This window comes from Poecilia mexicana, unplaced genomic scaffold (assembly GCF_051168715.1).
Source record: "Poecilia mexicana isolate PSO_F unplaced genomic scaffold, ASM5116871v1 scaffold_23, whole genome shotgun sequence".
Taxonomy (NCBI): domain Eukaryota; kingdom Metazoa; phylum Chordata; class Actinopteri; order Cyprinodontiformes; family Poeciliidae; genus Poecilia; species Poecilia mexicana.
Genome location: NW_028263392.1, coordinates 20,729,691 through 20,754,645, shown reverse-complemented (window position 1 = coordinate 20,754,645; position 24,955 = coordinate 20,729,691). Strand labels below are relative to the sequence as shown.

Sequence of the window (24,955 nt, the reverse complement as noted above, 5' to 3'; positions counted from 1 at the left end):
GCATCGTAGTTCCAACGGCACTCCAAGCTGGTGTTTTAGACCAACTACACGAAGGCCACCAGGGCCTCACCAAGTGTCATGAGCGAGCTAAGTTGACGGTGTGGTGGCCAAAGATTGGTGTACAGATCACAAAGTGAAGTTCTCTGATTTTTGCAGAGAGCACAAACTTACACAGAGACACGAACCACTGATGACGACTGCTCTGCCCAGTGGTCCATGGCAGAGAATTGCAGTGGACCTGTTTGTGCTTGAGGGTAAGACGTATCTTGTTGCTGCTGTTTATTTTTCTAGGGACATTGAAATCGCTTCTCTCACCACCGCTTCTAGCACTCAAGTTATCAACAAGCTCAAACACATGTTTGTGAGATGGGGGATCCCGCTGGAACTCGTCAGCAATAACGGGACACAGTTTACATCAGGGGTCCCCAAACTTTTTCCTGCGAGGGCCACATAGCTGTTCCTTCCTCTGGTCGGGGGCCAGTCTTAGTTTTTGGAGAAAGAAACCTTAGAAAATTCTGGTCGGGGGGGGGGGGGTTGTTCTGTCTTTGAAACTGTCGAGCAGGGGGTCGGGGGGGGCGACGACTCGCGCTTTTAGATAGATTTTTACCCAGAATGCAAATGGAAAAAACCGTGAGTGAAACGGTGACTGGGACTGACGAGTATATATTCCATTGAGGGAAAGTTAGTTTCACATCTGCTCAAAAGCCCCCTGGTGGTTGAAGAAAAATCCACATATAAACCAGAAAATACAATATATGAAAAAAAAACACTGAATGCTCTCTGGTATGAGGAGGCGGGCCGGATCCGGCATTGTTCAGGGGGCCGGACCAAATGACATGGCGGGCCGGATCCGGCCCGCGGGCCGTAGTTTGGGGACCCCTGGTTTACATCGTCAGAGTTCCAAGAATTCAAGCAGAGGTATGGGTCCACTCACATAACCTCAAGCCCCCATTACCCGCAATCTAATGGAGCTGCAGAAAGGGCTGTTCAGACTGCCAAGTACATCCTGCCGGACCCCTGCTTAGCCCTTATGAGTTACCGCTCCACACCAGTAGTAGCAACAGGTTGCAGTCCAGCGCAACTTATGACTGGCCGACAGATCCGCACCACTGTTCCTGTCCTGGAAAAAACATTGATGCCAAGCGCTGTCGACCCAGACCTAGTCTACGTAAAGGATGCCAAAGCTAAAGATTCTTACAGATTCTTCTACAACCAGATATTCAGCTCGCCCTCTTCCTGAACTTCTCACTGGTCAAAATGTGAGAGTGAAACTTGAAAGGTAAAAAGGGTGGACGACGCCTGCCAAAGTCATCAGCAAGTCCAAGGAGCCAAGATCCTACCTCGTAGAAATGGCCAAGGGGAGCATGACCCGTCGCAACAGACGTCACCTTCAGGAGATCCAGCCAGTAGCAAGCCCTTCCTCAGGACCTTCCTTCCCACCATCTACTCCTGTGAGAACAACTTCCAGGGGACGTGAAATAAAACTGCCTCTGAGATTCAGAGACTGATAAGATTCAAAAGGGCATAATAATCCCTATCAGGACTGAGGGCAGTCTACCCCTGTGATATCCTGTATTGTTCTGTATCGATTTGATAACCGTTAAAAAAATGTAGGAAAGTTGTTCTGAAAACATCCAAGTTTAATGTTTGAAAGAAGCCTTTGTTGAAGAGATGTGACAGCTAAATATTAAATTAAATGGAGTAATTAATTGAATTAGAAATGTAGGATTTAAGTATCATTTAAGATATTAAACTAATTTCCTGATGTTTTGGATATTGTAATGTTTAACTTTAAAAGAGGGGAGATGATGTGAGATTAGTTTCTATTAGTTTGGTTTCCTAACCATTGGGGGGAGCACTAGGAGGATATACCGGAAAAACGAGTTCGTATAAGAAGCTGTTCATGTTATTACCTCGTGCTCTAGCTAAATAAAGAAGTACGGCTTTCCAACCGACGATTGCTTCTCCTGTCTTCCCTCACATCGTGACAGACACAAGAATGGAAATATGTGGAGGAAACTTGTAGGTATCTGGGGATGTTGGAGAAGGTAATATCACCGCTGATACCAAGACATTCGTCTTCTTTCCGTTAGCTCTTTTAGCTTAGCTTCCACGCGTTGTTTCCAAGCAAGAAAATAGTGAAAAGAAAGTCCGTTTTCCATCTTTTTACCGTTTCAGTCGTGTGATCGGACATTACATTCAATAACGCAGCAAGTTCGTGCCATACTAAATCATTTTAAGTAATTTGGATTAAAAAAATCTGCGAGACTGTTGTTTTTGTCGGTTATGTTTAACAGAGAGGACCCCAAAGATGGCGCTGGTGTCCCTCCGTCTACAGCAGTGACGTCACGTTCCAAAGCTCTATAGATCGATTAGTAAACTTCTGTACTGCTTTTAAAATGGCTCAGCTGAAATACTGGACACGAGGAAAATAAATGATAATAAAGAGGTGTGACAAGAAACAACTCAAAAGCAATTTATATAGAGTTTCAGAAGACCCAGCTTTTATCTTAGTAGTTCACTTCCTGTCATCAGCCAGGCTTAGCTAAATATTTAGCTAATAGTAGCCATATCAGCTAAGCTAAATATTAGCAAATAAACAACCATTTCTTACTAAATAGTGACATTTATTAAAAATTGGAATACAACTCAAAAAAGACAATTTACTAGAATGTTCTGGGAGTATCTGGACCTCCCAGTGACTAAAATATGATCCTGCTGATTGCTGCACCTGTTCAACACAGGCCACGCCCATCTACAGGTGCCAGCAGAAATCTGACTCCACACAGCCAATAAAAATGCTCTAAAAATCTTTATTGTTCCAGAGAATATTAAACATCAGCACGAGCGACCAATCAGAGCCCTCCGTCAACAGAAAGAAAACCGAAAACTTGTCTTATTAAAGCTTAAGAATTTTTTTTTACACCAGGCCCCGCCCACTTTAGGGCTTCTCAGTCATCTCAGGCTCCACCCACTAAACACCAGAACTCAGAAAAACCAAAGTTCTGACCCAGGGGACGTCACCTGAACACACCTGTTGTCTTTAAGCTCCGCCTGCATCGGGTCAGGAGTTCGACAGTTCAGAACTGAACGGATCCGAATGAGCAAACAGTCCAACATTCAAGAAAATTCTGGTTCTGGTGTTTTCATGGTTTAAAATCAGGAACAGAAACCGACTGGGAGGGAGCCAGTTCTGACTCTTCACATTGTGTTGGGTTGGTTCTGAAGGAGAACAGAGTTTGGACCAGAACCTCACAGTATGATGGAGGAGCTCCAGAACCTTCAGAACCATCAGCCCATCTGATTGGATGCTGATGTAACTGGACCCGAATAGAAATGAGTTGGAGGAGTTTCAGAACCTCCGGAGCAGCTGCCTGTCGGGTTTGGACCTTCGACACCATCCGCTTTTGGTTTCAGCTGATTGATGAAAGCAGAACCAAGGTCCGGTATCAGTGAGCTCCGGTTCCGGCGGAGCATGTTGAGTTGTTGGCAACCATCTTTGTGTCAGGTGGGATTCTGGGATGCGGCGCCAGTTTTTACATTCCCTGAGAAGCTCCACTTCTCTTTGGCGCTGGCTTGGAGTCTTTACCGGTTTCTATGGAAACAGAAAACAGACATCAGCAGCGTTGTCACAGTGGGGCAGAACTCCTCTGGTCCGGTTCTGACCTTGCAGCCATCGGACCTGCGTGGCCGGCCCGTAGCCCTTCTGGTTGCGGGCGGCGATGCGGAAGATGACGGCGGGCTTGGTGGTGTAGTCGATGTGCGCGTTGGCCAGGGTGGAGGCCTGAACCAGGCAGCACGGATCAGAACCACAGTACACCCTCATGAAGGCCAGCTGGGCCGGGCCAGAACCAGCCGGCTTGGCCTGGCTGGACTGGATGGCCAGGTACACCGAGTACTCTGTGATGCTCCCCGCGGTGACGGCGGGCGGCTCCCAGGTGAGCTGGGCCCCGCCCAGGTTCTGGAGGGACAGAAATGCATATGGGGTCCAGGACAGGACACGAGTTTCCATGGTAACGGCAGGAACTCACCTTGCTTATCTTGATGGCGCACGGCGCTCCAGGGAACCCGGGGAGGCACGTCTTGAACGCCGCCACCTCGGAGAAGGCGCCGCGGCCGCAGATGTTGATCCCCGCCACCCGGAACTTGTAGGCGGTTCCCGGCTGAAGCTCCACCCTCCTCATCTGGCTGTAGTCCGGCGCCGCCCCACAGTCATCCTGCAGGTCACAACACCCATCAGCACGACCACGACTCCATCAGCCCCCCCCGGGCGGTACGTACCTCCAGCGCATCGTCGTCGTAGGGAACGTAGTAATGAGTCACAACGGCGTTGGTGACCTTCATGACGCCGACGTCAAACCAAGGGTTCTCCTTCGGCGCCGACTTCACACGAATGGTCTGTTCCTGCAACACAACGATGCTTCAGTGTTTGTCGCGTGCCGTTAGCATGTTTGGAAAAATGAACGGGATGTTAATGAAAGGGTGGCGTGTTCCTGGTACGTCGGCCAGCCTTTGGCGACTGCCGGGTCGTTGGCATGCTGCTGCTGTTCTGAGCAGGCGGTTAGAATCTCACTGTGCTGTTAACATGTTGTATGTATATTCCTAGCATGCCAGATGGTCATTGTCAGCGTGTTCAGGGTGAGTTGATGGCATCTCGTCTGTATTCTTGGCATATTGATGGAGTGGATTACGGTTAGTTACAGTCGGTGATTCTGCCATGTTAGCATGATCTTAGCATCTTTTTACTATTGTTTTTATTCTTTTCTTATGTGGGTCTTTGGTTCTGCTGTCTACCGGTACCGATACGTCCTTGTTGTCTTACAGGAGGCGGCTCTCTGATGCCGTTGGTGGTTTCCGTCGCCATAGCGACAGCCATGCTCTTGGTCTCCGTCACCAAAGGGGCGGGGCTGAATGTGCTGGCCAGCCGGGCGACGGCGCTGATGACGGCGGCAGCGGCGGGCTGGGAGGCGTGGCTCTCTGCGGTCGGGTCGTTCAGGCTGTCAGCTGGGGCGAGCCCCTCTGCAACAGAACCAGAACCGGGCTGAGCGAGTCCAGGTTCCCCAGCCGACACAGAGAGAACTGTGCCTGACTCTACCTGTGGGCACCCTGCTGTGTTCTGGTTCTGGTTCCTGCTGCTGTTGGACCAGCGCCGCCAGCTCCTGTGGTGTCAGAACGATGCGGACGGCCTGGTCGCCTGATTGGCCGGCCTCACCTGCAGACACACCGACATCTTTAGAGACAGCGGCGAACGCGGAGACGTCTCTGTCCTCTCGCTGTCTCACCGATGGTCCTGGCTGCTCCCTCAGTCGCCAAGGCAACAGCCATCTGGTCTGGGACCCGTCCCGTCGTCAGCGTGAAGGTCATTGTCCTGGAGATCTCCTCACCTCCGTCCCCCTCTGATGACATCAGCTGCTGAGGAAGACCTCCGTCTGAGGACGCCATCTGGGTCGGGGGCGGAGCCAAACTTAGCATGTGCACATGCCGGAGTTACCTGACGCTGCACCAGCATTCACCTGAACTTGCAGCGCCGACACTCCTGATGACATCATGCCCTCTGATTGGCCGTCTGTCATTGCTGGCTCCTCCTCTTCTCCTGTTGCCATGGCGAGGGTTTCAGACTCCACCCTTTCAGCACCAACCAATGAGGAGAGATCCTGCAGAGAGGACCAGACATCAGAACCGGGCCAGAACCTGCTGGGTAGTCCAGTCGGTATCCAGTGAGCTTGCCAGGCTCCGCCCCCCGCAGGAACCTGGGCAGGTGTGTCTCCAGGTGATGCTCCGAGTCTGTCCTAACTAAACAAGAACGGGTGACAGACGTACCGGGACAGACGGACCCGGTGTGGGCGTGGCATGCGTTACTGTGGTAACTGCTGCGCTCTGACTGACGGCAGCATCAGATGAGGAGGCGGAGTCTGTGGCGTCTCCATGGAGACCATCTCCACTCTGGTGAGCTGCACAGCAAAGGGATAGGAAGTGATGTCACAACCACACCCAAAAAAAAAAAAAAGTCCAAAAGTACCAGAACCAGGCGAGAGCAGCTACCTGTAGCGGTGGTGGCGGTGTTGGTGGTTCCGGTCTCATGAGTCTCACAGGGGGGGTTGGAGCACACCTGTCAGCACAAACGGGTCATTACCTCACCTGGACCAATCACAGATCAGCAGGAACCTGACAGGTGCTGCCTCACCTGCTGGACGCCGCCGGCTCCAGCAGTGGTGGCGGTGTTGGTGGTTCCGGTCTCGTGCGTCTCACAGGGGGGGTTGGAGCACACCTGCCAACACAAACTTCATTTTTGGGGTTTCCATGGCAACGCATGGAGAAACCTCTTGTTCTCTGCATCACAAAGCCTTCAGAATTTAACACGGCCACAGCGCTCCCCAAAACGTGACGTGCAATCGGACTCGGTGTGGGCATGGCATGCGTTACTGTGGAAACCGGTGTGGTCAGAGGGCCCAGGGCAGTAGTGGCTACGGTCCAGTATGGCTGAATGTAGGGTGAAGCTTCAAAGTCCTCTGGACAGTGCATTTTCAAGCTAGTAAATCAATGTGCTAACATTAGCATTTTAGCTCATTTTAGATTTAATAGCAAAGTTTAACATAGTGAACGCAGAAAGCCATTGGTAGTGTTAGCCCACACTGATGCTTCAATTTAAAGTAAACATGGCATTTTAGCTAATTGTAGTTTATACACTGCCATTAGCATGAAGAACATTACTGCAGATCAACATGCTATTGACTGTATTTTAGCTAAACTTAATCTTTTTAGCCAAATTTACCACATAAACTGCTGTTAGTCAACATGATAGTTATAGCATTATTATCAGCTAATTTTGATTTATAAGCTAGACATAACATACTCATGGAGCAACTGGATGCAATTGAAAGCCCACGTTACTGAAAGCATTTTAGCTAAACTTAGCATTTCATGACATGCTAAGCTGCCAAGTTTCACACTCAAACTTGAGGCCTGCAGAACTTAACTCAGCGTCAGGATTCATCAGATTCAGGTCCGACCGATACGCACACTTTGACAGGCCTTATTTAAAGTTCTTCAGAAATTATCTAGTTACTGTTCAACTTCATCTATTGGAATTGTGGCACCTCTGGTTTTCCATACCTCCGTGCTGGAAGGTATGAAATGTCTCAGTTCAGTTAGGAAGGAAACATGGACGCCTGACCAGCTTCTACAGATCATCTCACCTGCAGCTGCTGGGTCGTACTAAACGGGTCATTATCACACCTGGACCAATCACAGATTGATCGTGCCGTCTCACCTGTTGGACTCCGCCAGCTCCAGCAGTGGTGAAGGTATTGGTGGTTCCGGTCTCATGGGTCTCACAGGGGGGGTTGGAGCAGACCAGAGTCACCGCTGCATGGTTAGAGACCAGAAGCAGCTGATCAGCGTTGTGACACGGCTACCTGAGCTCTACAGGTGTTCAGGTGCAGCAGCTACCTGTGGCAGCGTCTCCCCCGGCGTTAGTGGTGGTAGTGGTACCTGTGGTGCTGCCAGGTTCCTCTGAGGTCGGGGAGGCCATGAAGGAGACCGGCAGGTCCTGGACCAGCGGCTGCGGCTCGGCGCCGCTGGGCGTCGTGATCAGTGTCACCTGCAGACAGGAAGCAGTAGGATCGTCGGAGCGGGACGGGGCTAAATGAGTCCAACCCTGCAGCAGTTACCTGTCTGGGTCCGGAGGCGGTTGCTGTAGCAACCTGGCTGGCCAATGAGGCGGTGGGTGTGGTCAGCGAGGTTCCCCCCAACAAGGCGGCAGAGACGCTTCCTGTTCCCGTCCCCAGGCTGGAGACGTCTGCAGACAGGAAACAGTCACATGACCTGCGCTGGCACCTTGTTAGCGACGCCTCACCTGCACCGCTTACCTGTGGTTCCCTTGACAACTAGCTTGGTGCCAGTGGCGGCCGGAGACACCAGCCTGATTCCGCTCATCGGGACAGTTCTGAGGATGGTACCAGGCACCCCGGGGGCTCCTTTCAGCACCACCTGAGCACACAGAGGGGTGAACACCTGGCAGGGCCTCACCTGTACGCCGCCGTGACCTCAGAATGCTGTCTCACCTGTGTGACCCCCTGCTGGCCTGCAGACATCCTGGGGACGGCGTTGATCAACTTCTCTGTTCCTGGAGTTCCCACCTTGGAGCTCAGGATTGTGATTGGACTGTTCCCACCTGCAGGGGGCGGAGCCTGCGTTAGTAGGCGGTCCCGCTCGGCGCGGCGGCTCAGATGAGCGCGGCGTACCTGCTGCTCCCTGCAGAGCCGACAGCGGAATGGTCTTGATGATGGCGGGCTTGTTGGAGCCGGCCTGCGCCGTGCTGATGATGGCGGTCTGCTTCCCGTCCGCGGTGCTCACCAGCTTCAGGATGGTTCCCGCAGGAAGTGCGCCCTTCGTCTGACAGGAAGCGGCGGAGTTAAACTCGATCTAATCGCTGGACTCGACACTAGCGCCCAGAGGTTCAGAACCACAGGTCCAGTCTGTGCTGAGGACTGATCTCTGGTTGTTACCTGGAGGATCTGAGTGACTGGGCTGCTCCCAGCCTGACCAGTAACCACTCCGCTCTGGACCGGTCGGGTCTGGACCACGGACACCATCTTCCCCAAGTTGCCAAGGTTACCAATCTGAAAGAGAAGCAGATGTTTCCAAGCGAGCCATACAGCTGATATTATGTTAAACGGCTTGCCATAGATGACATCACTCACCAAAGCCCCGCCTCCTCCCAGGCTAATGGGGCTGTTGACGATGGTGATGGTCTTAGTGACTCCGCCCACCACAGTGGTGACCACCTGCGGTTGCTGGGAGACCATCACTGAGCCGGACTTATGCACGGTGATGATTGGCCGGCTCTGCGCCGTGGAGGCGGGGACTACCGAAGCAACGCCCACCTGAGCGGCGGCCGTCTTCAGCAGACGTGTGGCCGGGTTTTTGACCTGGAACAGCAATGATGATGTCATCACCCAGCGCCTCCAGCAGCATCTTTAACTTCCTCAAATCATGACGTCACCATGGCAACTCACAGTCTTCACGCCGCCGAGGACGGCCGCCGAGGACGGAGGAATCTTCTGTGTCACTGCCGCCGCTGCCGCCAGGGCCGCCATGCCGCTCATCTGGGGGCTGCTGCCGATTGGCTGAGAAGTAGACAGGAGGGTTACCGTGGAAACGGATCCGTTTCCGACGGCCGAGGAGACACAGACCGTCCTTACCGTCTGACCGGGCTGGACAGGCGACGACAGGCGAACACCTGCAGGAAGCGTCGCCATGGCTGCACTGGGCGCCCTCGCCATCTTCAGGACTGCTTCAGAAACATAACAGGTGAGGAAGAGTCACACCACACACCCACCTGTCCAGGTAAACCTACCTGCAGCTGATGGGCTTCCAGGCGGCGTGGCGCCGTGAGCGGCGGCGGGCGGCTGGACAGCGTGCCCGGCTGATGCTGCGGCAGCGGGCGTGGAGCCAGGTGTGGCCGGGATGTCGTACCTCTGCAGCTGCAGCAGGTAGGTGTCGGCGGTCTTGGACGGCCCCCAGCTCACCTCCAGGGATGAGGTGTTGGCCCGGACCAGCTGGACCCGGGACGGCGCCATGGGACACTCTGAGGGACACGGACAGGTGAGACAGACAGGTGGATTCAGCTGGTTCCTTTGGGTTTACGTCTGAAAACGCAGCAGATGATCTACTGGCTAGAATAGCATCACATGATGACATCATCATTCTCTATCCAATAGAAACCGCTCCCTCTGCACCATCACAACGGGGGACGGTACCTGCAGGACGGCGTCCTCACCTGTCTCCAGGTACCACAGGTCTTTGCAGCACACCTGGTTGTTCCAGGCCTTGCGGTATCCGTCGCGGCCGCTCCAGATGTAGAGGCGGGAGTTGATGGCGACGCTGCAGTGGCCGGCCCGCGCTCTGGGAAGGTTCTCCTCATCGCCGTCCATCAGAACCGTCTCCCAGCACATCGTCTCTACACGCACACAGGTGAGCGCTAGGCGGGGCTTGAGGAGAGTGTGTTCAGGTGTGTGTGTGTGTGTTTACCCAGGTTGAGGCAGGCCAGGTTGTTGGTGCACTTCCACTCCTTCTCATGGGTCCCCATCTTGACGTCGTCCTCAATGAGAGGGACCCATCCTCCAAACACGTACATCCTGGCACACACACACACACACACACACACACACACACACACACACACACACACACACACACGTTCGTCATGCTGTCTTTGTGGGGATTTTTCATTGACTTCCAGTCATTTCTGCAGCTGAACCAAAACTCAGTTCATCCCCCCAGTCCTGAACCACACAGCAGTGATGTGGGAGCAGATACATGGAACACACACCTGAGACACGCCCACGGTGCACAGGCCCGGTTCTGGCCCGGTGTGTGTGCAGTGGTTCAGGCCCGGTTCTGGCCCGTTGTGTGTGCAGTGGTTCAGGCCCGGTTCTGACCCGGTTCTGACCCGGTGTGTGTGCAGTGGTTCTGGCCCGGTTCTGACCCGGTGTGTGTGCAGTGGTTCAGGCCCGGTTCTGGCCCGGTGTGTGTGCAGTGGTTCAGGCCCGGTTCTGACCCGGTTCTGGCCCGGTGTGTGTGCAGTGGTTCAGGCCCGGTTCTGACCCGGTGTGTGTGCAGTGGTTCAGGCCCGGTTCTGACCCGGTGTGTGTGCAGTGGTTCTGGCCCGGTTCTGGCCCGGTGTGTGTGCAGTGGTTCAGGCCCGGTTCTGACCCGGTGTGTGTGCAGTGGTTCAGGCCCGGTTCTGACCCGGTGTGTGTGCAGTGGTTCTGGCCCGGTGTGTGTGCAGTGGTTCAGGCCCGGTTCTGACCCGGTGTGTGTGCAGTGGTTCTGGCCCGGTTCTGACCCGGTGTGTGTGCAGTGGTTCTGGCCCGGTTCTGACCCGGTGTGTGTGCAGTGGTTCAGGCCCGGTTCTGACCCGGTGTGTGTGCAGTGGTTCTGGCCCGGTTCTGACCCGGTGTGTGTGCAGTACTTGTGGTTGATGACGGTGGCAGAGTGCAGGCTGCGGGGGAGGGGCGGCGTCCCACTGAGAGATGGTTGGCTCCACACCAGAGAGTCTGTGACATCATCAGGACAAGAACCAATCAGGAGATGGGCTTACAGACAAACAGGAAGCTGCACACATCCGAAACATCTGAAACCAGGTCAGAGTTCTGGACCAACCTGGACCCCGACTCTGTGGCGCCTCACCTATGTCCAGGACCCACAGGTCTCCCAGCCGGCAGCCGTTCATCCCGCCATAGATGATCAGCCGGCTGACTCCGCCCCTGCTCGCCATCACCGCCGTGTGACTCTCCCTGGGCGGCGGTGCCGGCCCCGAAGTGGGCGGGATCTCCCAGCTGACCACTGTGGAACCGGGTCGCAGCTCCAGGCAGTACAGGTCGTTCAGGTACCTGAGGGATGGGGCCACAGTCAGGTTCAGAGGGCAGAAGGTCAGGTGAGGGGCGGGGTGGCAGTTCCTACCTGGGAATGTTGTTCTTAGGATCCTCGCTGTCATTGGCCAGGCCGCCAAACAGGAAGCAGCGGGAACCAATCAGAGAGAAGCTGTGTCCGAGGCGCGGGCAGGGGGGCGGGCCTTTCTTCGGGGGTTTGGCCTTCAGACGTTTCCACTCCCAGCGGCTGGCCTGCAGGAGCGTCACAGTCCGGTCAGCCCCGCCTCCGGCAGACAGCGCCTTTAGCCCCGCCTCCGGTGACATCACTCACCTGCAGCTCATACAGCTCGTTACTGTACTTGCCATACTCCACCATCCCTCCGAACACCAGCAGCCGCGTCCCGTCGCACACGAAGCCGTAGGCGGCGCAGCCAGGAGGGATGTCGCCACGCACCGCCGGGATGAACCATTGGTTGGTGGCTGGGGGGCGGGGCTTCTGGTTAGTCACAGGATCTACATCACACAGTAATATAATACCAAGAGACCTGGCAACACACCAGGTGTTCAGAGGTTCTACAAAGGGGGAGGGTTCTGCTCCCTGGGACTGACCCGGTTCTGTTTCACAAGCTGTACTGGTTTTGTGCACTAGTTCTGTATTGGTTCTATACTGTGGTCCTACTGAATGAGAACTCATTACATTTATATTTCCTTTGTTGTTCATTCATTGATCTCCATCCCCCTCCTGCTGCTCAGGCCCTGGGCGGGGGTTGGGTCAGCTCGGTCAGTAGGGGGGTTCAAGGGGAGGTTCTTTTGTTCGCTGGTTTCAATCTGTATTTTCTGGACCTGGTTCTGTTCATCATCCCTAAATAAAAACAGTCATAATAGCCGCTCTTTGGGCTTTTTTTGGTTATTTTCGCCTCCTCGGTGTGGGCGGGGTGATGTGACGTCACCAGTGTTTTCAGTAAAAAGGCGCCATTTTTCACCGTGTGTCTGAGCGGTTGGTAGGAGCTACAGGCTAACTGCTACATGCTAACGCTGAAGCTTCAGGGAGAGCGGAGCCCCGCAGCCAGAGTGACCGGGAACCAGGGAGCTCCGGTCCACAAGCACCGACAGCCTGATGAGGCGAAACCGTCGCGGGTTAAACCCCAGGACCCGCCCATACTCCCCTCTTTAAAACCCGCGGTGCGTTCATTTCCTTGGCTAAGAGCCCAAACCCGACTTATTCCCCGGTTTAGAGCCCAGAACCCGACCTACTCCACAGTTTACACCCCGAACCCGTTACTAAGCCCGGCTTCCGTTCGGACCCACCTGTGTTATAGACGTGGAGCTCGTCCACGATTCCCTCGTTTCCCCCTCCGAACACAACCATCAGCTCCTTGATGGAAACGGCCCGGTGTCCGTGCCTGGGTCGCGGAACCGGGCCGGTCCAGCCCAGGACCCGCTTCCAACGGGGCTGCAGCACAGCGGGGGTCTCAGTGAGGGTCTCCATGGGTTCACCTTCGGTCTGATACAGATTCAGCCGAACTTTTATGGTTTTACCATTTGCTTCTTTTGGACCGGCTGGTTCTGATCCAACCGGCTCCTCAACAAGGTCCTCAGAGCGGCCAGAACCACTCACGGTTCCCCGCTTCTGCAGGCCGCGTTGTCCTGGAGCTCTGCTAACAACAGCTAGCAGCTAACGCTATTCTTCTTCTCCTTCGAGGTTTACAGTTCATGGCGTCTTAGTGCCCCCTGCTGGCTGGCTCATCAAGAGAATGCAGAGTGTGTGCAAAGCAGTAATCAGAGCAAAAGGTGGCTACTTTGAAGAAACTAGAATATAAGACATATTTTCAGTTGTTTCACACATTTTTGTTAAGTATATAATTCCACATGTGTTAATTCTTAGTTTTGATGCCTTCAGTGTGAATCTACAATTTTCATGTTAATGTAAATGAAGAAAACTCTTTGAAAAGGTGTGTCCAAACTTTTTGTCTGTGTGTGTATGTATATAAAGTTTGTCAGTTTGTTTGTCAAAGATGTCCCAGTTTGCCCAGTATGACTGCTAATGTGTTTAAGGCTGTAAGTGTTTTTCTTTACTCCGTTACTTGATCTGGATGGCGTTAAATCGGTCTATGATAGTAAAGAACTAGATTAGGGCTGGGGGATATGAGGAAAGTCTAATATCCTGATATTTTTTGCGATATCACGATACACTATTTATATATATATATATATATATATCACGATATTCTTAAATGAGCTCCAATGTTATTTTAAACTAGACTCATTGCAGCTTGATGTCACCCACGCAAGTTCCCGCCCCCATTTCCCTGCTAGACTTAAATGTAAGCTCATATAAAAAGTGATGCAGTGTTTTGCTATGAACTGTCTACACTGTGACTAGATAACAAGGTGAGAAATAAGTTTTAACTAAGAAAAAAAATAGCAAGGGAGAGGGCAGTAGGTCAGTTATGCTTGACTTTGACAAACCTAACATATAGATGTTCTGTGGAATAAGGTGTGTTTTGGTTCAGCTTAAAAATAAAAAAGGCGACCTACACACAAACTGACAGATCATCAGTGAAGCAGGTGTTTAAATGAGCTAATCTACCACCGCTGTGTTAGCGTGGCTAATAGCAGCGGTGGCTAATCTACCACCGCTGTGTTAGCGTGGCTAATAGCAGCGGTGGCTAATCTACCACCGCTGTGTTAGCGTGGCTAATAGCAGCGGTGGCTAATCTACCACCGCTGTGTTAGCGTGGCTAATAGCAGCGGTGGCTAATCTACCACCGCTGTGTTAGCGTGGCTAATAGAGGCGGTGGCTAATCTACCACCGCTGTGTTAGCGTGGCTAATAGCAGTGGTGGCTAATCTACCACCGCTGTGTTAGCGTGGCTAATAGCGGCGGTGGCTAATCTACCACCGTGATCATTTATTAAAAGCAAAATACACATCAAGCCTAAAAACCGAAAACTGTAACGAACTGAATGTTCTGCTCTATGTGGGGTAATGTTTGAGTGTTTTTGGTCCTGAATCCTGATAATAAAGTTGCGTTGTCAGTTGCTATGGCAACTAGTCTGCGTGTATCGTAAAGCCGACAAAGAGAGAGAGAGAGAGAGAGAAAACAAAGAATGAGTGGTTTTGCGTTATTTTTCCCATTGCATATCACTAAATGAATCATTCCTACGTCTCCAGGTTTTCCTTTAACGGTCTAGCTCCACCGGCTAAGAATAGTCTCATTAGGCGGTGAAATAAATTTGTGGGACAACCTGAAATGGCAATAGTTTTATAACATGTTTCGCAAATTACCTTATTTTGTTCGACATCCTCCATATAAAATCCAAACTACTGCCAAATTATTGATCCAGCGCCGTTTCTCTTCGGAACTAGACTAGTTCATCTGACACTTCAGCCTCCGTCTCATTCACGGCTCGCCTCAAACTCTCGCTGTCACCATGTTGTTTGTTTTCTCCGCACGACGTGATTGGTAGAACATTTTCAGGTTGGGAGGGGGGAGAGACTAGTGATACATTCATAGGATGTCGGATAAACCATACTCGCAGTGAATTTGACGGCGAAAGGACAATTTATACTCGATGGTTGTTATATAGCCATCGAGTTTACTCGATGCATCGCCCAGCCCTACCTTGGAGTCATTTTTGACCGGGATTTTATTTACATCCAATAATGAACAGGTTTCTATGTTTTCCTCGCTTCATCAGGGTAATGATGGGTTGGAAAGTCGTTTATCAGTCGTTTAACTTCAAACTGGCACTAGCATCAGTTACCATGGAGTCCGAGAACTGGACCAGCAAAGTGATGCACAATAACACGGAACCAGAACCAGTGAACTGTTCAAAGGAACAGTTCTTCTTCAGGAACACCAATTGGTTCAGGTTGTGACTCGGTGTACTGGTATGATCTGCTGGCCTGGTTCTGGTTTTGTGTGAGCAGCTGATGCAGTTTGTGTTTCTGCTATTCTCTCCAGCTCCTCAGGTTTGTTGCAGTTTCAGACACAAATCAAACACGCCTTCTGCAATATGTCTGCTTTTATTTATTATTATAAAATCATAAAGTTCCACAAACATTATTAAATATGGCTGATCAGATCAATCTGAGCGGATCCAAGCGTTCTGCAAGAGAACCCCGGGTCTGTCTGAGTGGATCAGGACAGATTCCTAATGTCTGACTAAACGACTGTTTCGGGTCCAGAAGGCAATAGAACTTCGGCGTTCCTGAACCGCCTCTGTGCATACGACAGTTTAGGATTAATGAGTCGGAACGACGAAGCGTTCCCGGCTTCAGGAAACCGTCAGGATCGACCAGCAGGAAGATACTCCAACTCATCACTCTCCTCCGGTCCTCGGAGATCTGCAGCGCTCCTCCCTCCGTCTGAGGAAACACAAACACGAGACGGATCAGAGACGGACTGGACTTTATCCCTCCTGACCCGAACCTCCCAGACTTTTAAACAGACTCCAGACTCTGAACAAGAACCAGAAAACAAATAACATTGGGAAGCCAGCAGGTCAGAACCGCCTCTCAGCCAAACGTCTGAGAGGTTCAGCTGATGAGCAACATGGATGTTGATCCAAAGGGATTAAAGTGGTTCTGATTCTGTTCCTAAACCGCTGGCCCCTCACAGTGATGTCTGATATTAGAACAGATCTGTTGTAATGTATATCTGCTGTTAGAAGAGTTTTTAGAGGAGGGTCAGGAGTTCGTGGACAGCAGCTTGGTGGGCAGTTTGTTTCCCTAAGCCCCATGAATACCAGAGTCCATTGTTCTGGAACAATCAGCAGCTTCACTGCTGGATGTGTTGGAGTTCAGGAATTATTCACCAACGGTTAATAAAGTCCAAATATCAGCAGAAGCTTTAGTCCAGAGCAATTTACAAACGAGGATAACAATAAGCTGCCTCAAAGAAAGACCACTGGTTCTGTCAGGAGACGGTGTAGAGCAGTGGTCTCAAACTCCAGGCCTCCTGCAGTAGTTGGGTCTTTCTGCTTCAGCTGGCTCCAATATCAGCTCATTAGCTGAGCTCTGCAGAGCCTGACTGCATGCTGGTGAGGCTGTTTCACCATTTAATTCAAGCGTGTAGGACAGAGGACACATCTAAAGCCGCAGGGCTCCGAGGACTGCAGCCTGGGACCTCTGGTAGAGGGAGCAGACAGGGGTAGTCCAGTAGAGGAGGTCGGAGATGGTTCCTGGTCAGCTGGGCCTGTATACCTGGAGGTATAAAGGGATGTCCCGGTTCTGGTACAACTCAGTCATCCTGCCCTGGAACAACCAATGAAAAGATTCTGGAATGTCTTCAGCGTGGCATCGGCGATGCTATCCGAACACAGTCAGTCTTGACCTCAGCCTTGGGAAAACGACAGGTACGACCACCAAGCTGCAACCTTTTAGGCCTTTTCCACCGAAACAACTCTCGTTCTTCAACTGGTTTGGTTCGGCTTTAAACTTTGGTGCTTTGTTGAGAGCCGACACTCATTTCCACCAATTTGGGAAACCAAGGATTCAGCGACAACGGGGGCGTTACACAACGCAGCAATTTGGCAGAGCTGTTAGAGTTACTTCTTTGTTTACATATATTCCTCTGACTTGACAATGGACAGACCTTTCAACTGGTCACCAGCACAGTTTTCACTCTTACTGGCCGACACAGAGAGATGCTGATCAGTTTGTCTTGTGCTGCATTCAGTTCAGGTGAACCTAAGAGTCATGAACGGGCGCAACGAGAAAGAAAATCCAGGGTCCTTTTGAGGATTGAAATGTGTGTGAGCGTGTGTGGCGTTACATACAGAGGTCATCCAAGGACAGCAGTTCTGGGGTTCTGATCCGATCCGCTTCATACTGACTCTTCTTCTCCAACAGTCGCTGTTTGCTGGGATTCACAAGAACTGAACGAACACAGTCTTATGAACAGTTCATCGGACACACCTGAACCAAAGTGAGTCTTTGCCGCCTACCTGAGAGTCCGGCCGTGGTGGACTGTAACGACCGCGCCGGGGAAAATCCAGCCACCGCGGGTCCGGAGCCGCTGCTGGGAGGGGATGGAAAGTTATACAGGTCCTCGGTGGGAACAGAGGGCTGGGTCAGCTGGGACTCTGCAGACCCGGCTGGGTTCTGGCTCTGGAACCTGCAGCTGGTTCCGTTGGACCGAAACTGGAAGTCATACTGAGAGAACCCCCGGCTCTCGTCGGTTTCACACGGGCCAGCGAGCGAGGGGCAGGGGGAAGACGAGGGGGAGATGGAACCGAGACAGGAGGACTGCAGAGGGTGAGGCGGGGCGAGGGCCCCAAACGACGAGGAAGAAGAGGAGGAGGAAGAGTCGTACTGGGAGGGAGGGCAGGTATGTTCTGATGGTCCCAGTCTGGACAGCTGCTGGGAGACGGCTTTAACACAGGAGTCCAGGGAGCGGGGGGGGTTGGGGAAGGAATGGTAGGGCAGCTGGGGGAGCTGGGGCGCCGAGGAAGAGGAGGAGTTCTTCCTCACATCGCAGCAGAGGTTCTTCAGGTGGCAGAAGACCTGAGGACGAAAGAATGACGTGAAAATCTAGACCTGAACCTGGTAGACTCTAGACCTGGTAGACTCTAGACCTGGTAGAGTCTAGACCTGAACCTGGTAGAGTCTAGGCCTGAACCTGGTAGAGTCTAAACCTGGTAGAGTCTAGACCTGAATCTGGTAGAGTCTAAACCTGGTAGAGTCTAGACCTGAACCTGGTAGAGTCTAGACCTGGTAGAGTCTAGACCTGAACCTGGTAGAGTCTAAACCTGGTAGAGTCTAGACCTGAATCTGGTAGAGTCTAAACCTGGTAGAGTCTAGACCTGAACCTGGTAGAGTCTAGACCTGGTAGAGTCTAGACCTGAACCTGGTAGAGTCTAAACCTGGTAGAGTCTAGACCTGAATCTGGTAGAGTCTAAACCTGGTAGAGTCTAGGCCTGAACCTGGTAGAGTCTAGACCTGGTAGAGTCTAGGCCTGAACCTGGTAGAGTCTAGACCTGGTAGAGTCTAGACCTGGTAGAGTCTAGGCCTGAACCTGGTAGAGTCTAGACCTGGTAGAGTCTAGACCTCTAGACTCTACCAGGATTCAGGTAGAGTCTAGACCTGAATCTGGTAGAGTCTAAACCTGGTAGAGTCTAGACCTGAACCTGGTAGAGTCTAAACCTGGTAGAGTCTAGACCTGAACCTGGTAGAGTCTAGACCTGGTAGAGTCTAGACCTGGTAGAGTCTAGACCTGAACCTGGTAGAGTCTAGACCTGGTAGAGTCTAGACCTGGTAGAGTCTAGACCTGGTAGAGTCTAGGCCTGAACCTGGTAGAGTCTAGACCTGGTAGAGTCTAGACCTGAACCTGGTAGAGTCTAAACCTGGTAGAGTCTAGACCTGAACCTGGTAGAGTCTAAACCTGGTAGAGTCTAGACCTGGTAGAGTCTAGGCCTGAACCTGGTAGAGTCTAGACCTGGTAGAGTCTAGACCTGAACCTGGTAGAGTCTAAACCTGGTAGAGTCTAGACCTGAACCTGGTAGAGTCTAAACCTGGTAGAGTCTAGACCTGGTAGAGTCTAGACCTGAATCTGGTAGAGTCTAAACCTGGTAGAGTCTAGACCTGAATCTGGTAGAGTCTAAACCTGGTAGAGTCTAGACCTGGTAGAGTCTAGGCCTGAACCTGGTAGAGTCTAAACCTGGTAGAGTCTAGATCTGGTAGAGTCTAGGCCTGAACCTGGTAGAGTCTAAACCTGGTAGAGTCTAAACCTGGTAGAGTCTAGACCTGGTAGAGTCTAGGCCTGAACCTGGTAGAGTCTAGACCTGGTAGAGTCTAGACCTGAACCTGGTAGAGTCTAAACCTGGTAGAGTCTAGACCTGAATCTGGTAGAGTCTAAACCTGGTAGAGTCTAGGCCTGAACCTGGTAGAGTCTAGACCTGGTAGAGTCTAGACCTGGTAGAGTCTAGGCCTGAACCTGGTAGAGTCTAGACCTGGTAGAGTCTAGACCTGAACCTAGTAGAGTCTAAACCTGGTAGAGTCTAGACCTGGTAGAGTCTAGATCTGGTAGAGTCTAGACCTGAGTCCTGGGAAACTGTGGGCTGCAGACTCAGAAATCTGCCCACACTGATTAGTTTGTTCTAGTTTAGGATGAGAACTTGAACTAGAACTTGTCCTCCATGTTGTTTTTTCAGGTTTCTGACCTCAGTCATTGCCGGTCTCTTCTTCCTCTGCCTGTTCAGACACTTGCTGGCCAACGCTGCCACCTGCAGGTACCCATCAGGCTCAGCGGCGCCACCTGGCAGCAGAACAGCTAGGTGAACACAGAGCCAGAACTGTCAAAAGTAACACCAGAACCTGAGCTCTGACACCAACCTGCAGTCAGCCGTTGGTCCAGGTGTCTCCTCCAGGCATCTGGGGTCGAACTGTTTGGACCATCATCAACTTCCTCCACAATGTCCCTCTGCAACCAGAACCAGAACCAGATGATATCAAAACCAAGACCCAGACACATCAGCCCTTACAGAAAATGTTCACGTTATAGCAGATACGCCATGGAGAGGAGGCTGGGTAGGTGCAGCCTCCTCTACAGGCCTCAACTCAGCCTCCTGCTGGTTCAGCAGGCACTGGATGTGAACCAGCAGGAGTTCATATCCACATCTTGGTTAACAGAACGCAATGAGAAATTCTAGAAAAAAAACACCTTGCTCATTATTCTGGAAAATAGCGAGTCATCTTGGTAACCCTATCTGACCTAAACCAAGGGGTTTCTGGCAGTTTAACGGGGGAACTGGTTCCTTAAACCAAATGGAATGGAGGGTCAACATACCAACATGTCAACAGGTCAACATGTCAACAGGTCAACATGTCAACAGGTCAACATGCCAACATGCCAACAGGTCAACATGCCAACATGTCAACAGGTCAACAGGTCAACATACCAACATGTCAACATACCAACATGTCAACATACCAACATGTCAACAGGTCAACATGTCAACAGGTCAACATGCCAACAGGTCAACATGCCAACAGGTCAACATGCCAACATGTCAACAGGTCAACATGTCAACAGGTCAACATGCCAACATGCCAACAGGTCAACATGCCAACATGTCAACAGGTCAACATGCCAACATGTCAACAGGTCAACATGTCAACATACCAACATGTCAACAGGTCAACATACCAACATGTCAACAGGTCAACAAGTCAACATGTCAACATGTCAACATGCCAACATGTCAACAGGTCAACAGGTCAACATACCAACATGTCAACAGGTCAACAAGTCAACATGTCAACATGCCAACATGTCAACATGTCAACATGCCAACACGTCAACATGTCAACAGGTCAACAGGTCAACATGTCAACATGCCAACATGTCAACATGTCAACAGGTCAACATACCAACATGTCAACATGCCAACATGTCAACAGGTCAACAGGTCAACATACCACCAACAGGTCAACATGTCAACATGCCAAGATGCCAACATGTCAACAGGTCAACATGTCAACAGGTCAACATACCACCAACAGGTCAACATGTCAACATGCCAAGATGCCAACATGTCAACATGCCAACATACCAACATGCCAACATGTCAACAGGTCAACATACCACCAACAGGTCAACATGTCAACATGCCAAGATGCCAACATGTCAACAGGTCAACATACCACCAACAGGTCAACATGCCAACATGCCAACATGTCAACATGCCAACATGTCAACAGGTCAACATACCAACATGTCAACAGGTCAACAAGTCAACATGTCAACATGCCAACATGTCAACATGTCAACATGCCAACACGTCAACATGTCAACAGGTCAACAGGTCAACATGTCAACATGTCAACATGCCAACATGTCAACATGTCAACAGGTCAACATACCAACATGTCAACATGCCAACATGTCAACATGCCAACATGTCAACATGCCAACATACCAACATGCCAACATGTCAACAGGTCAACATGTCAACAGGTCAACATACCACCAACAGGTCAACATGTCAACATGCCAAGATGCCAACATGTCAACAGGTCAACATGTCAACAGGTCAACATACCACCAACAGGTCAACATGCCAACATGTCAACATGCCAACATGTCAACAGGTCAACATACCAACAGGTCAACATACCAACATGTCAACATGTCAACATACCAACATGCCAACAGGTCAACATACCAACATGTCAACATACCAACATACCAACATGCCAACATGTCAACATGTCAACATGCCAACAGGTCAACATGTCAACATGCCAACAGGTCAACATACCAACATGTCAACATACCAACATACCAACATGTCAACATGTCAACATGTCAACATGTCAACATGCCAACAGGTCAACATACCAACATGTCAACATACCAACATACCAACATACCAACATGTCAACATGTCAACATGTCAACATGCCAACAGGTCAACATGTCAACATGCCAACAGGTCAACATACCAACATGCCAACAGGTCAACATACCAACATGTCAACAGGTCAACATGCCAACATGTCAACAGGTCAACATGTCAACATGCCAACATGCCAACAGGTCAACATACCAACATGTCAACATGCCAACATGTCAACATGCCAACAGGTCAACATGCCAACATGCCAACAGGTCAACATACCAACATGTCAACATGCCAACAGGTCAACATACCAACATGTCAACAGGTCAACATGCCAACATGTCAACAGGTCAACATGCCAACATGTCAACATGTCAACATGCCAACAGGTCAACAGGTCAATATGCCAACATGTCAACAAGTCAACATGCCAACAGGTCAACATGTCAACAGGTCAACATGCCAACATGTCAACAGGTCAACATGTCAACATGCCAACAGGTCAACAGTTCAACATGCCAACATGTCAACAGGTCAACAGGTCAACATGTCAACACGTCAACATGTCAACAGGTCAACAGGTCAACATGTCAACATGCCAACAGGTCAACATGCCAACATGTCAACAGGTCAACATGCCAACAGGTCAACATGTCAACATGCCAACAGGTCAACATACCAACATGTCAACAGGTCAACATGCCAACATGTCAACAGGTCAACATGCCAACATGTCAACATGTCAACATGCCAACAGGTCAACAGGTCAACATGCCAACATGTCAACATGCCAACAGGTCAACATGTCAACATGCCAACAGGTCAACATGCCAACAGGTCAACATGTCAACAGGTCAACATGTCAACATGTCAACATACCAACAGGTCAACATGTCAACATACCAACAGGTCAACAAGTCAACATGTCAACATGCCAACAGGTCAACATGCCAACAGGTCAACATGTCAACATGCCAACATGTCAACATGCCAACAGGTCAACATGTCAACATGCCAACATGTCAACATGCCAACAGGTCAACAGGTCAACATGTCAACAGGTCAACATGTCAACATGCCAACAGGTCAACATGCCAACAGGTCAACATGTCAACATGCCAACATGTCAACATGCCAACAGGTCAACATGTCAACATGCCAACATGTCAACATGCCAACAGGTCAACAGGTCAACATGTCAACAGGTCAACATGTCAACATACCAACAGGTCAACAAGTCAACATGTCAACATGCCAACAGGTCAACAAGTCAACATGTCAACAGGTCAACATGCCAACATGTCAACAAGTCAACATGCCAACATGTCAACAGGTCAACAGGTCAACATGCCAACAGGTCAACAGGTCAACAGGTCAACATGCCAACAGGTCAACAGGTCAACATGTCAACATGTCAACAAGTCAACAGGTCAACATGTCAACAGGTCAACATGTCAACAAGTCAACAAGTCAACATGTCAACATACCAACAGGTCAACATACCAACAGGTCAACATACCAACAGGTCAACAGGTCAACAAGTCAACAGGTCAACATACCAACAGGTCAACATACCAACAGGTCAACATACCAACAGGTCAACATGTCAACATACCAACAGGTCAACATACCAACAGGTCAACATACCAACAGGTCAACAAGTCAACAGGTCAACATGTCAACATACCAACAGGTCAACATACCAACAGGTCAACAGGTCAACATACCAACATGTCAACAGGTCAACATACCAACAGGTCCCCAAGTGAATGCTCTCACCAGGTATCGGTCTCCAGACCTCCCGTCCTGCTCCAGAGCTCGGCGGCCCGTCAGAACCTCAAGCAGCACCTGAAACACACAGGACACTTTCAGGCTCAGTTGAGACATCTGTGGTAAGACAGAACGCGACAGACTGCATTTCCCATCAGTCCCTGGGCGTCTCACCACTCCAAAGCTGTAGACGTCCACTGCCGTGCACAGCTCTCCTCTCCTCACGTACTCGTCGGGCAGATAAGCCAGCGTTCCTCTCACCGTCGTGGTTTTGCCGACAGAAGCCGTCTGCGTCGAGCAGCCAGCCGCGTTCTGCGGTACGTACCGGGCCAGACCGAAGTCTGAAAGCTTCGGTACCAAATGCTGGTCCAGCAGGATGTTAGAACTGCAGAGACACAGACGGAAATAAGAGCTTCATTCTGGATTCAGAGCTCATCCCAGCATTGAAGAAGCTCTGGTGATGTTCCCCTGGCCTCAGATAATATACTGGTTCTGGTTCTGAATAGACTGAATGGACTGTTTCCTGGGAGAACCAGTCCATTCCAGTCCCTCCTGCAGGTGGCAGCGTTTCTCCCCTCCTGCAGGTGGCAGCGTTTCTCCCCTCCTGCAGGTGGCAGCGTTTCTCCCCTCCTGCAGGTGGCAGCGTTTCTCCCCTCCTGCAGGTGGCAGCGTTTCTCCCCTCCTGCAGGTGGCAGCGTTTCTCCCCTCCTGCAGGTGGCAGCGTTTCTCCCCTCCTGCAGGTGGCAGCGTTTCTCCCCTCCTGCAGGTGGCAGCGTTTCTCCCCTCCTGCAGGTGGCAGCGTTTCTCCCCTCCTGCAGGTGGCAGCGTTTCTCCCCTCCTGCAGGTGGCAGCGTTTCTCCCCTCCTGCAGGTGGCAGCGTTTCTCCCTCCTGCAGGTGGCAGCGTTTCTCCCCTTCTGCCTCAGTGTCACTTCATGACCAGTCCTCAGAGGCATGGCAAGGAGAAGGAATCGGATCCATAGTTTCCGGATCCTTTATGCTTAGCAACAGTGAGACTGTCTGTGATAGTGTCTTTCTTTTACCAGAAGGACCAGTCAAAGCAACCAGAAACCTTTGACTAGGCCATCAGTTGTATAAAAACCAGCAGATACAGAGCAGCCGGACGGTTCTGTCGTCAGATCAGAACATGTTAATGAGCTGCTCTACATGTTGATGTTGCCTAACTGTTCAGCAGGAACAGATTTCCTGACCTCTTGACATCTCCATGGATCAGCGGCTCCTGACGCGACGGCGGGTGGTGCAGGAACTGAAGAGCTGCTGCCGCTCCTTCAGTGATGCTGACCCGGTCAGGCCACGAGAGACCCAGCGCCTGGAAGATACAAGCATACGACTGGAACAGACGGAAACTTGCCTGGAGTAGACAAACCGTTGCTACCACAACAGAGAGCATGCTGACAGGTCACTACTACTCTCACAGTCACCAATCAAAACATGCTGTTTTTGTCC

General features: G+C 51.1%; 2 protein-coding genes across 4 annotated transcripts in view; both read right to left on the bottom strand.

Moving 5' to 3' along the window:
* Positions 1 to 2,793: 2,793 nt before the first annotated feature.
* hcfc1b (host cell factor C1b) lies at positions 2,794 to 13,021 on the bottom strand. Its single transcript, XM_014977608.2, has 29 exons — positions 12,684 to 13,021; positions 11,707 to 11,855; positions 11,467 to 11,627; positions 11,194 to 11,396; positions 10,976 to 11,060; positions 10,033 to 10,139; positions 9,782 to 9,961; positions 9,359 to 9,589; positions 9,204 to 9,295; positions 9,018 to 9,128; positions 8,703 to 8,930; positions 8,508 to 8,621; positions 8,244 to 8,394; positions 8,064 to 8,173; positions 7,869 to 7,989; positions 7,671 to 7,798; positions 7,450 to 7,600; positions 7,271 to 7,365; positions 6,185 to 6,268; positions 6,043 to 6,109; positions 5,821 to 5,951; positions 5,514 to 5,654; positions 5,283 to 5,442; positions 5,096 to 5,212; positions 4,823 to 5,019; positions 4,282 to 4,404; positions 4,032 to 4,217; positions 3,667 to 3,961; positions 2,794 to 3,595 (listed from the first exon to the last, which is right to left on the bottom strand). Exons 1-29 carry the CDS (start codon positions 12,862 to 12,864, stop codon positions 3,537 to 3,539), a joined length of 4,158 nt encoding a protein of 1,385 aa, XP_014833094.2. The 5' UTR covers positions 12,865 to 13,021; the 3' UTR covers positions 2,794 to 3,536.
* A 2,363-nt stretch (positions 13,022 to 15,384) lies between these two features.
* The window catches only part of irak1 (interleukin-1 receptor-associated kinase 1), a 28,821-nt gene continuing 19,250 nt past the window's right edge, over positions 15,385 to 24,955 (bottom strand). For 2 of the 3 annotated variants that reach the window (XM_088003015.1, XM_088003014.1), the window contains exons 7-14: positions 24,700 to 24,818; positions 23,665 to 23,875; positions 23,500 to 23,568; positions 19,712 to 19,799; positions 19,540 to 19,634; positions 17,326 to 17,884; positions 17,158 to 17,256; positions 15,385 to 15,745 (exon numbers count right to left, since the gene is read on the bottom strand). In XM_088003015.1, coding sequence (XP_087859141.1) covers positions 15,666 to 15,745; positions 17,158 to 17,256; positions 17,326 to 17,884; positions 19,540 to 19,634; positions 19,712 to 19,799; positions 23,500 to 23,568; positions 23,665 to 23,875; positions 24,700 to 24,818 — 1,320 coding nt within the window. In that variant the 3' untranslated portion in view covers positions 15,385 to 15,665. The remainder of the gene's footprint in view (positions 15,746 to 17,157; positions 17,257 to 17,325; positions 17,885 to 19,539; positions 19,635 to 19,711; positions 19,800 to 23,499; positions 23,569 to 23,664; positions 23,876 to 24,699; positions 24,819 to 24,955) is intronic. The other variant, XM_088003016.1, reaches the window with a different exon arrangement.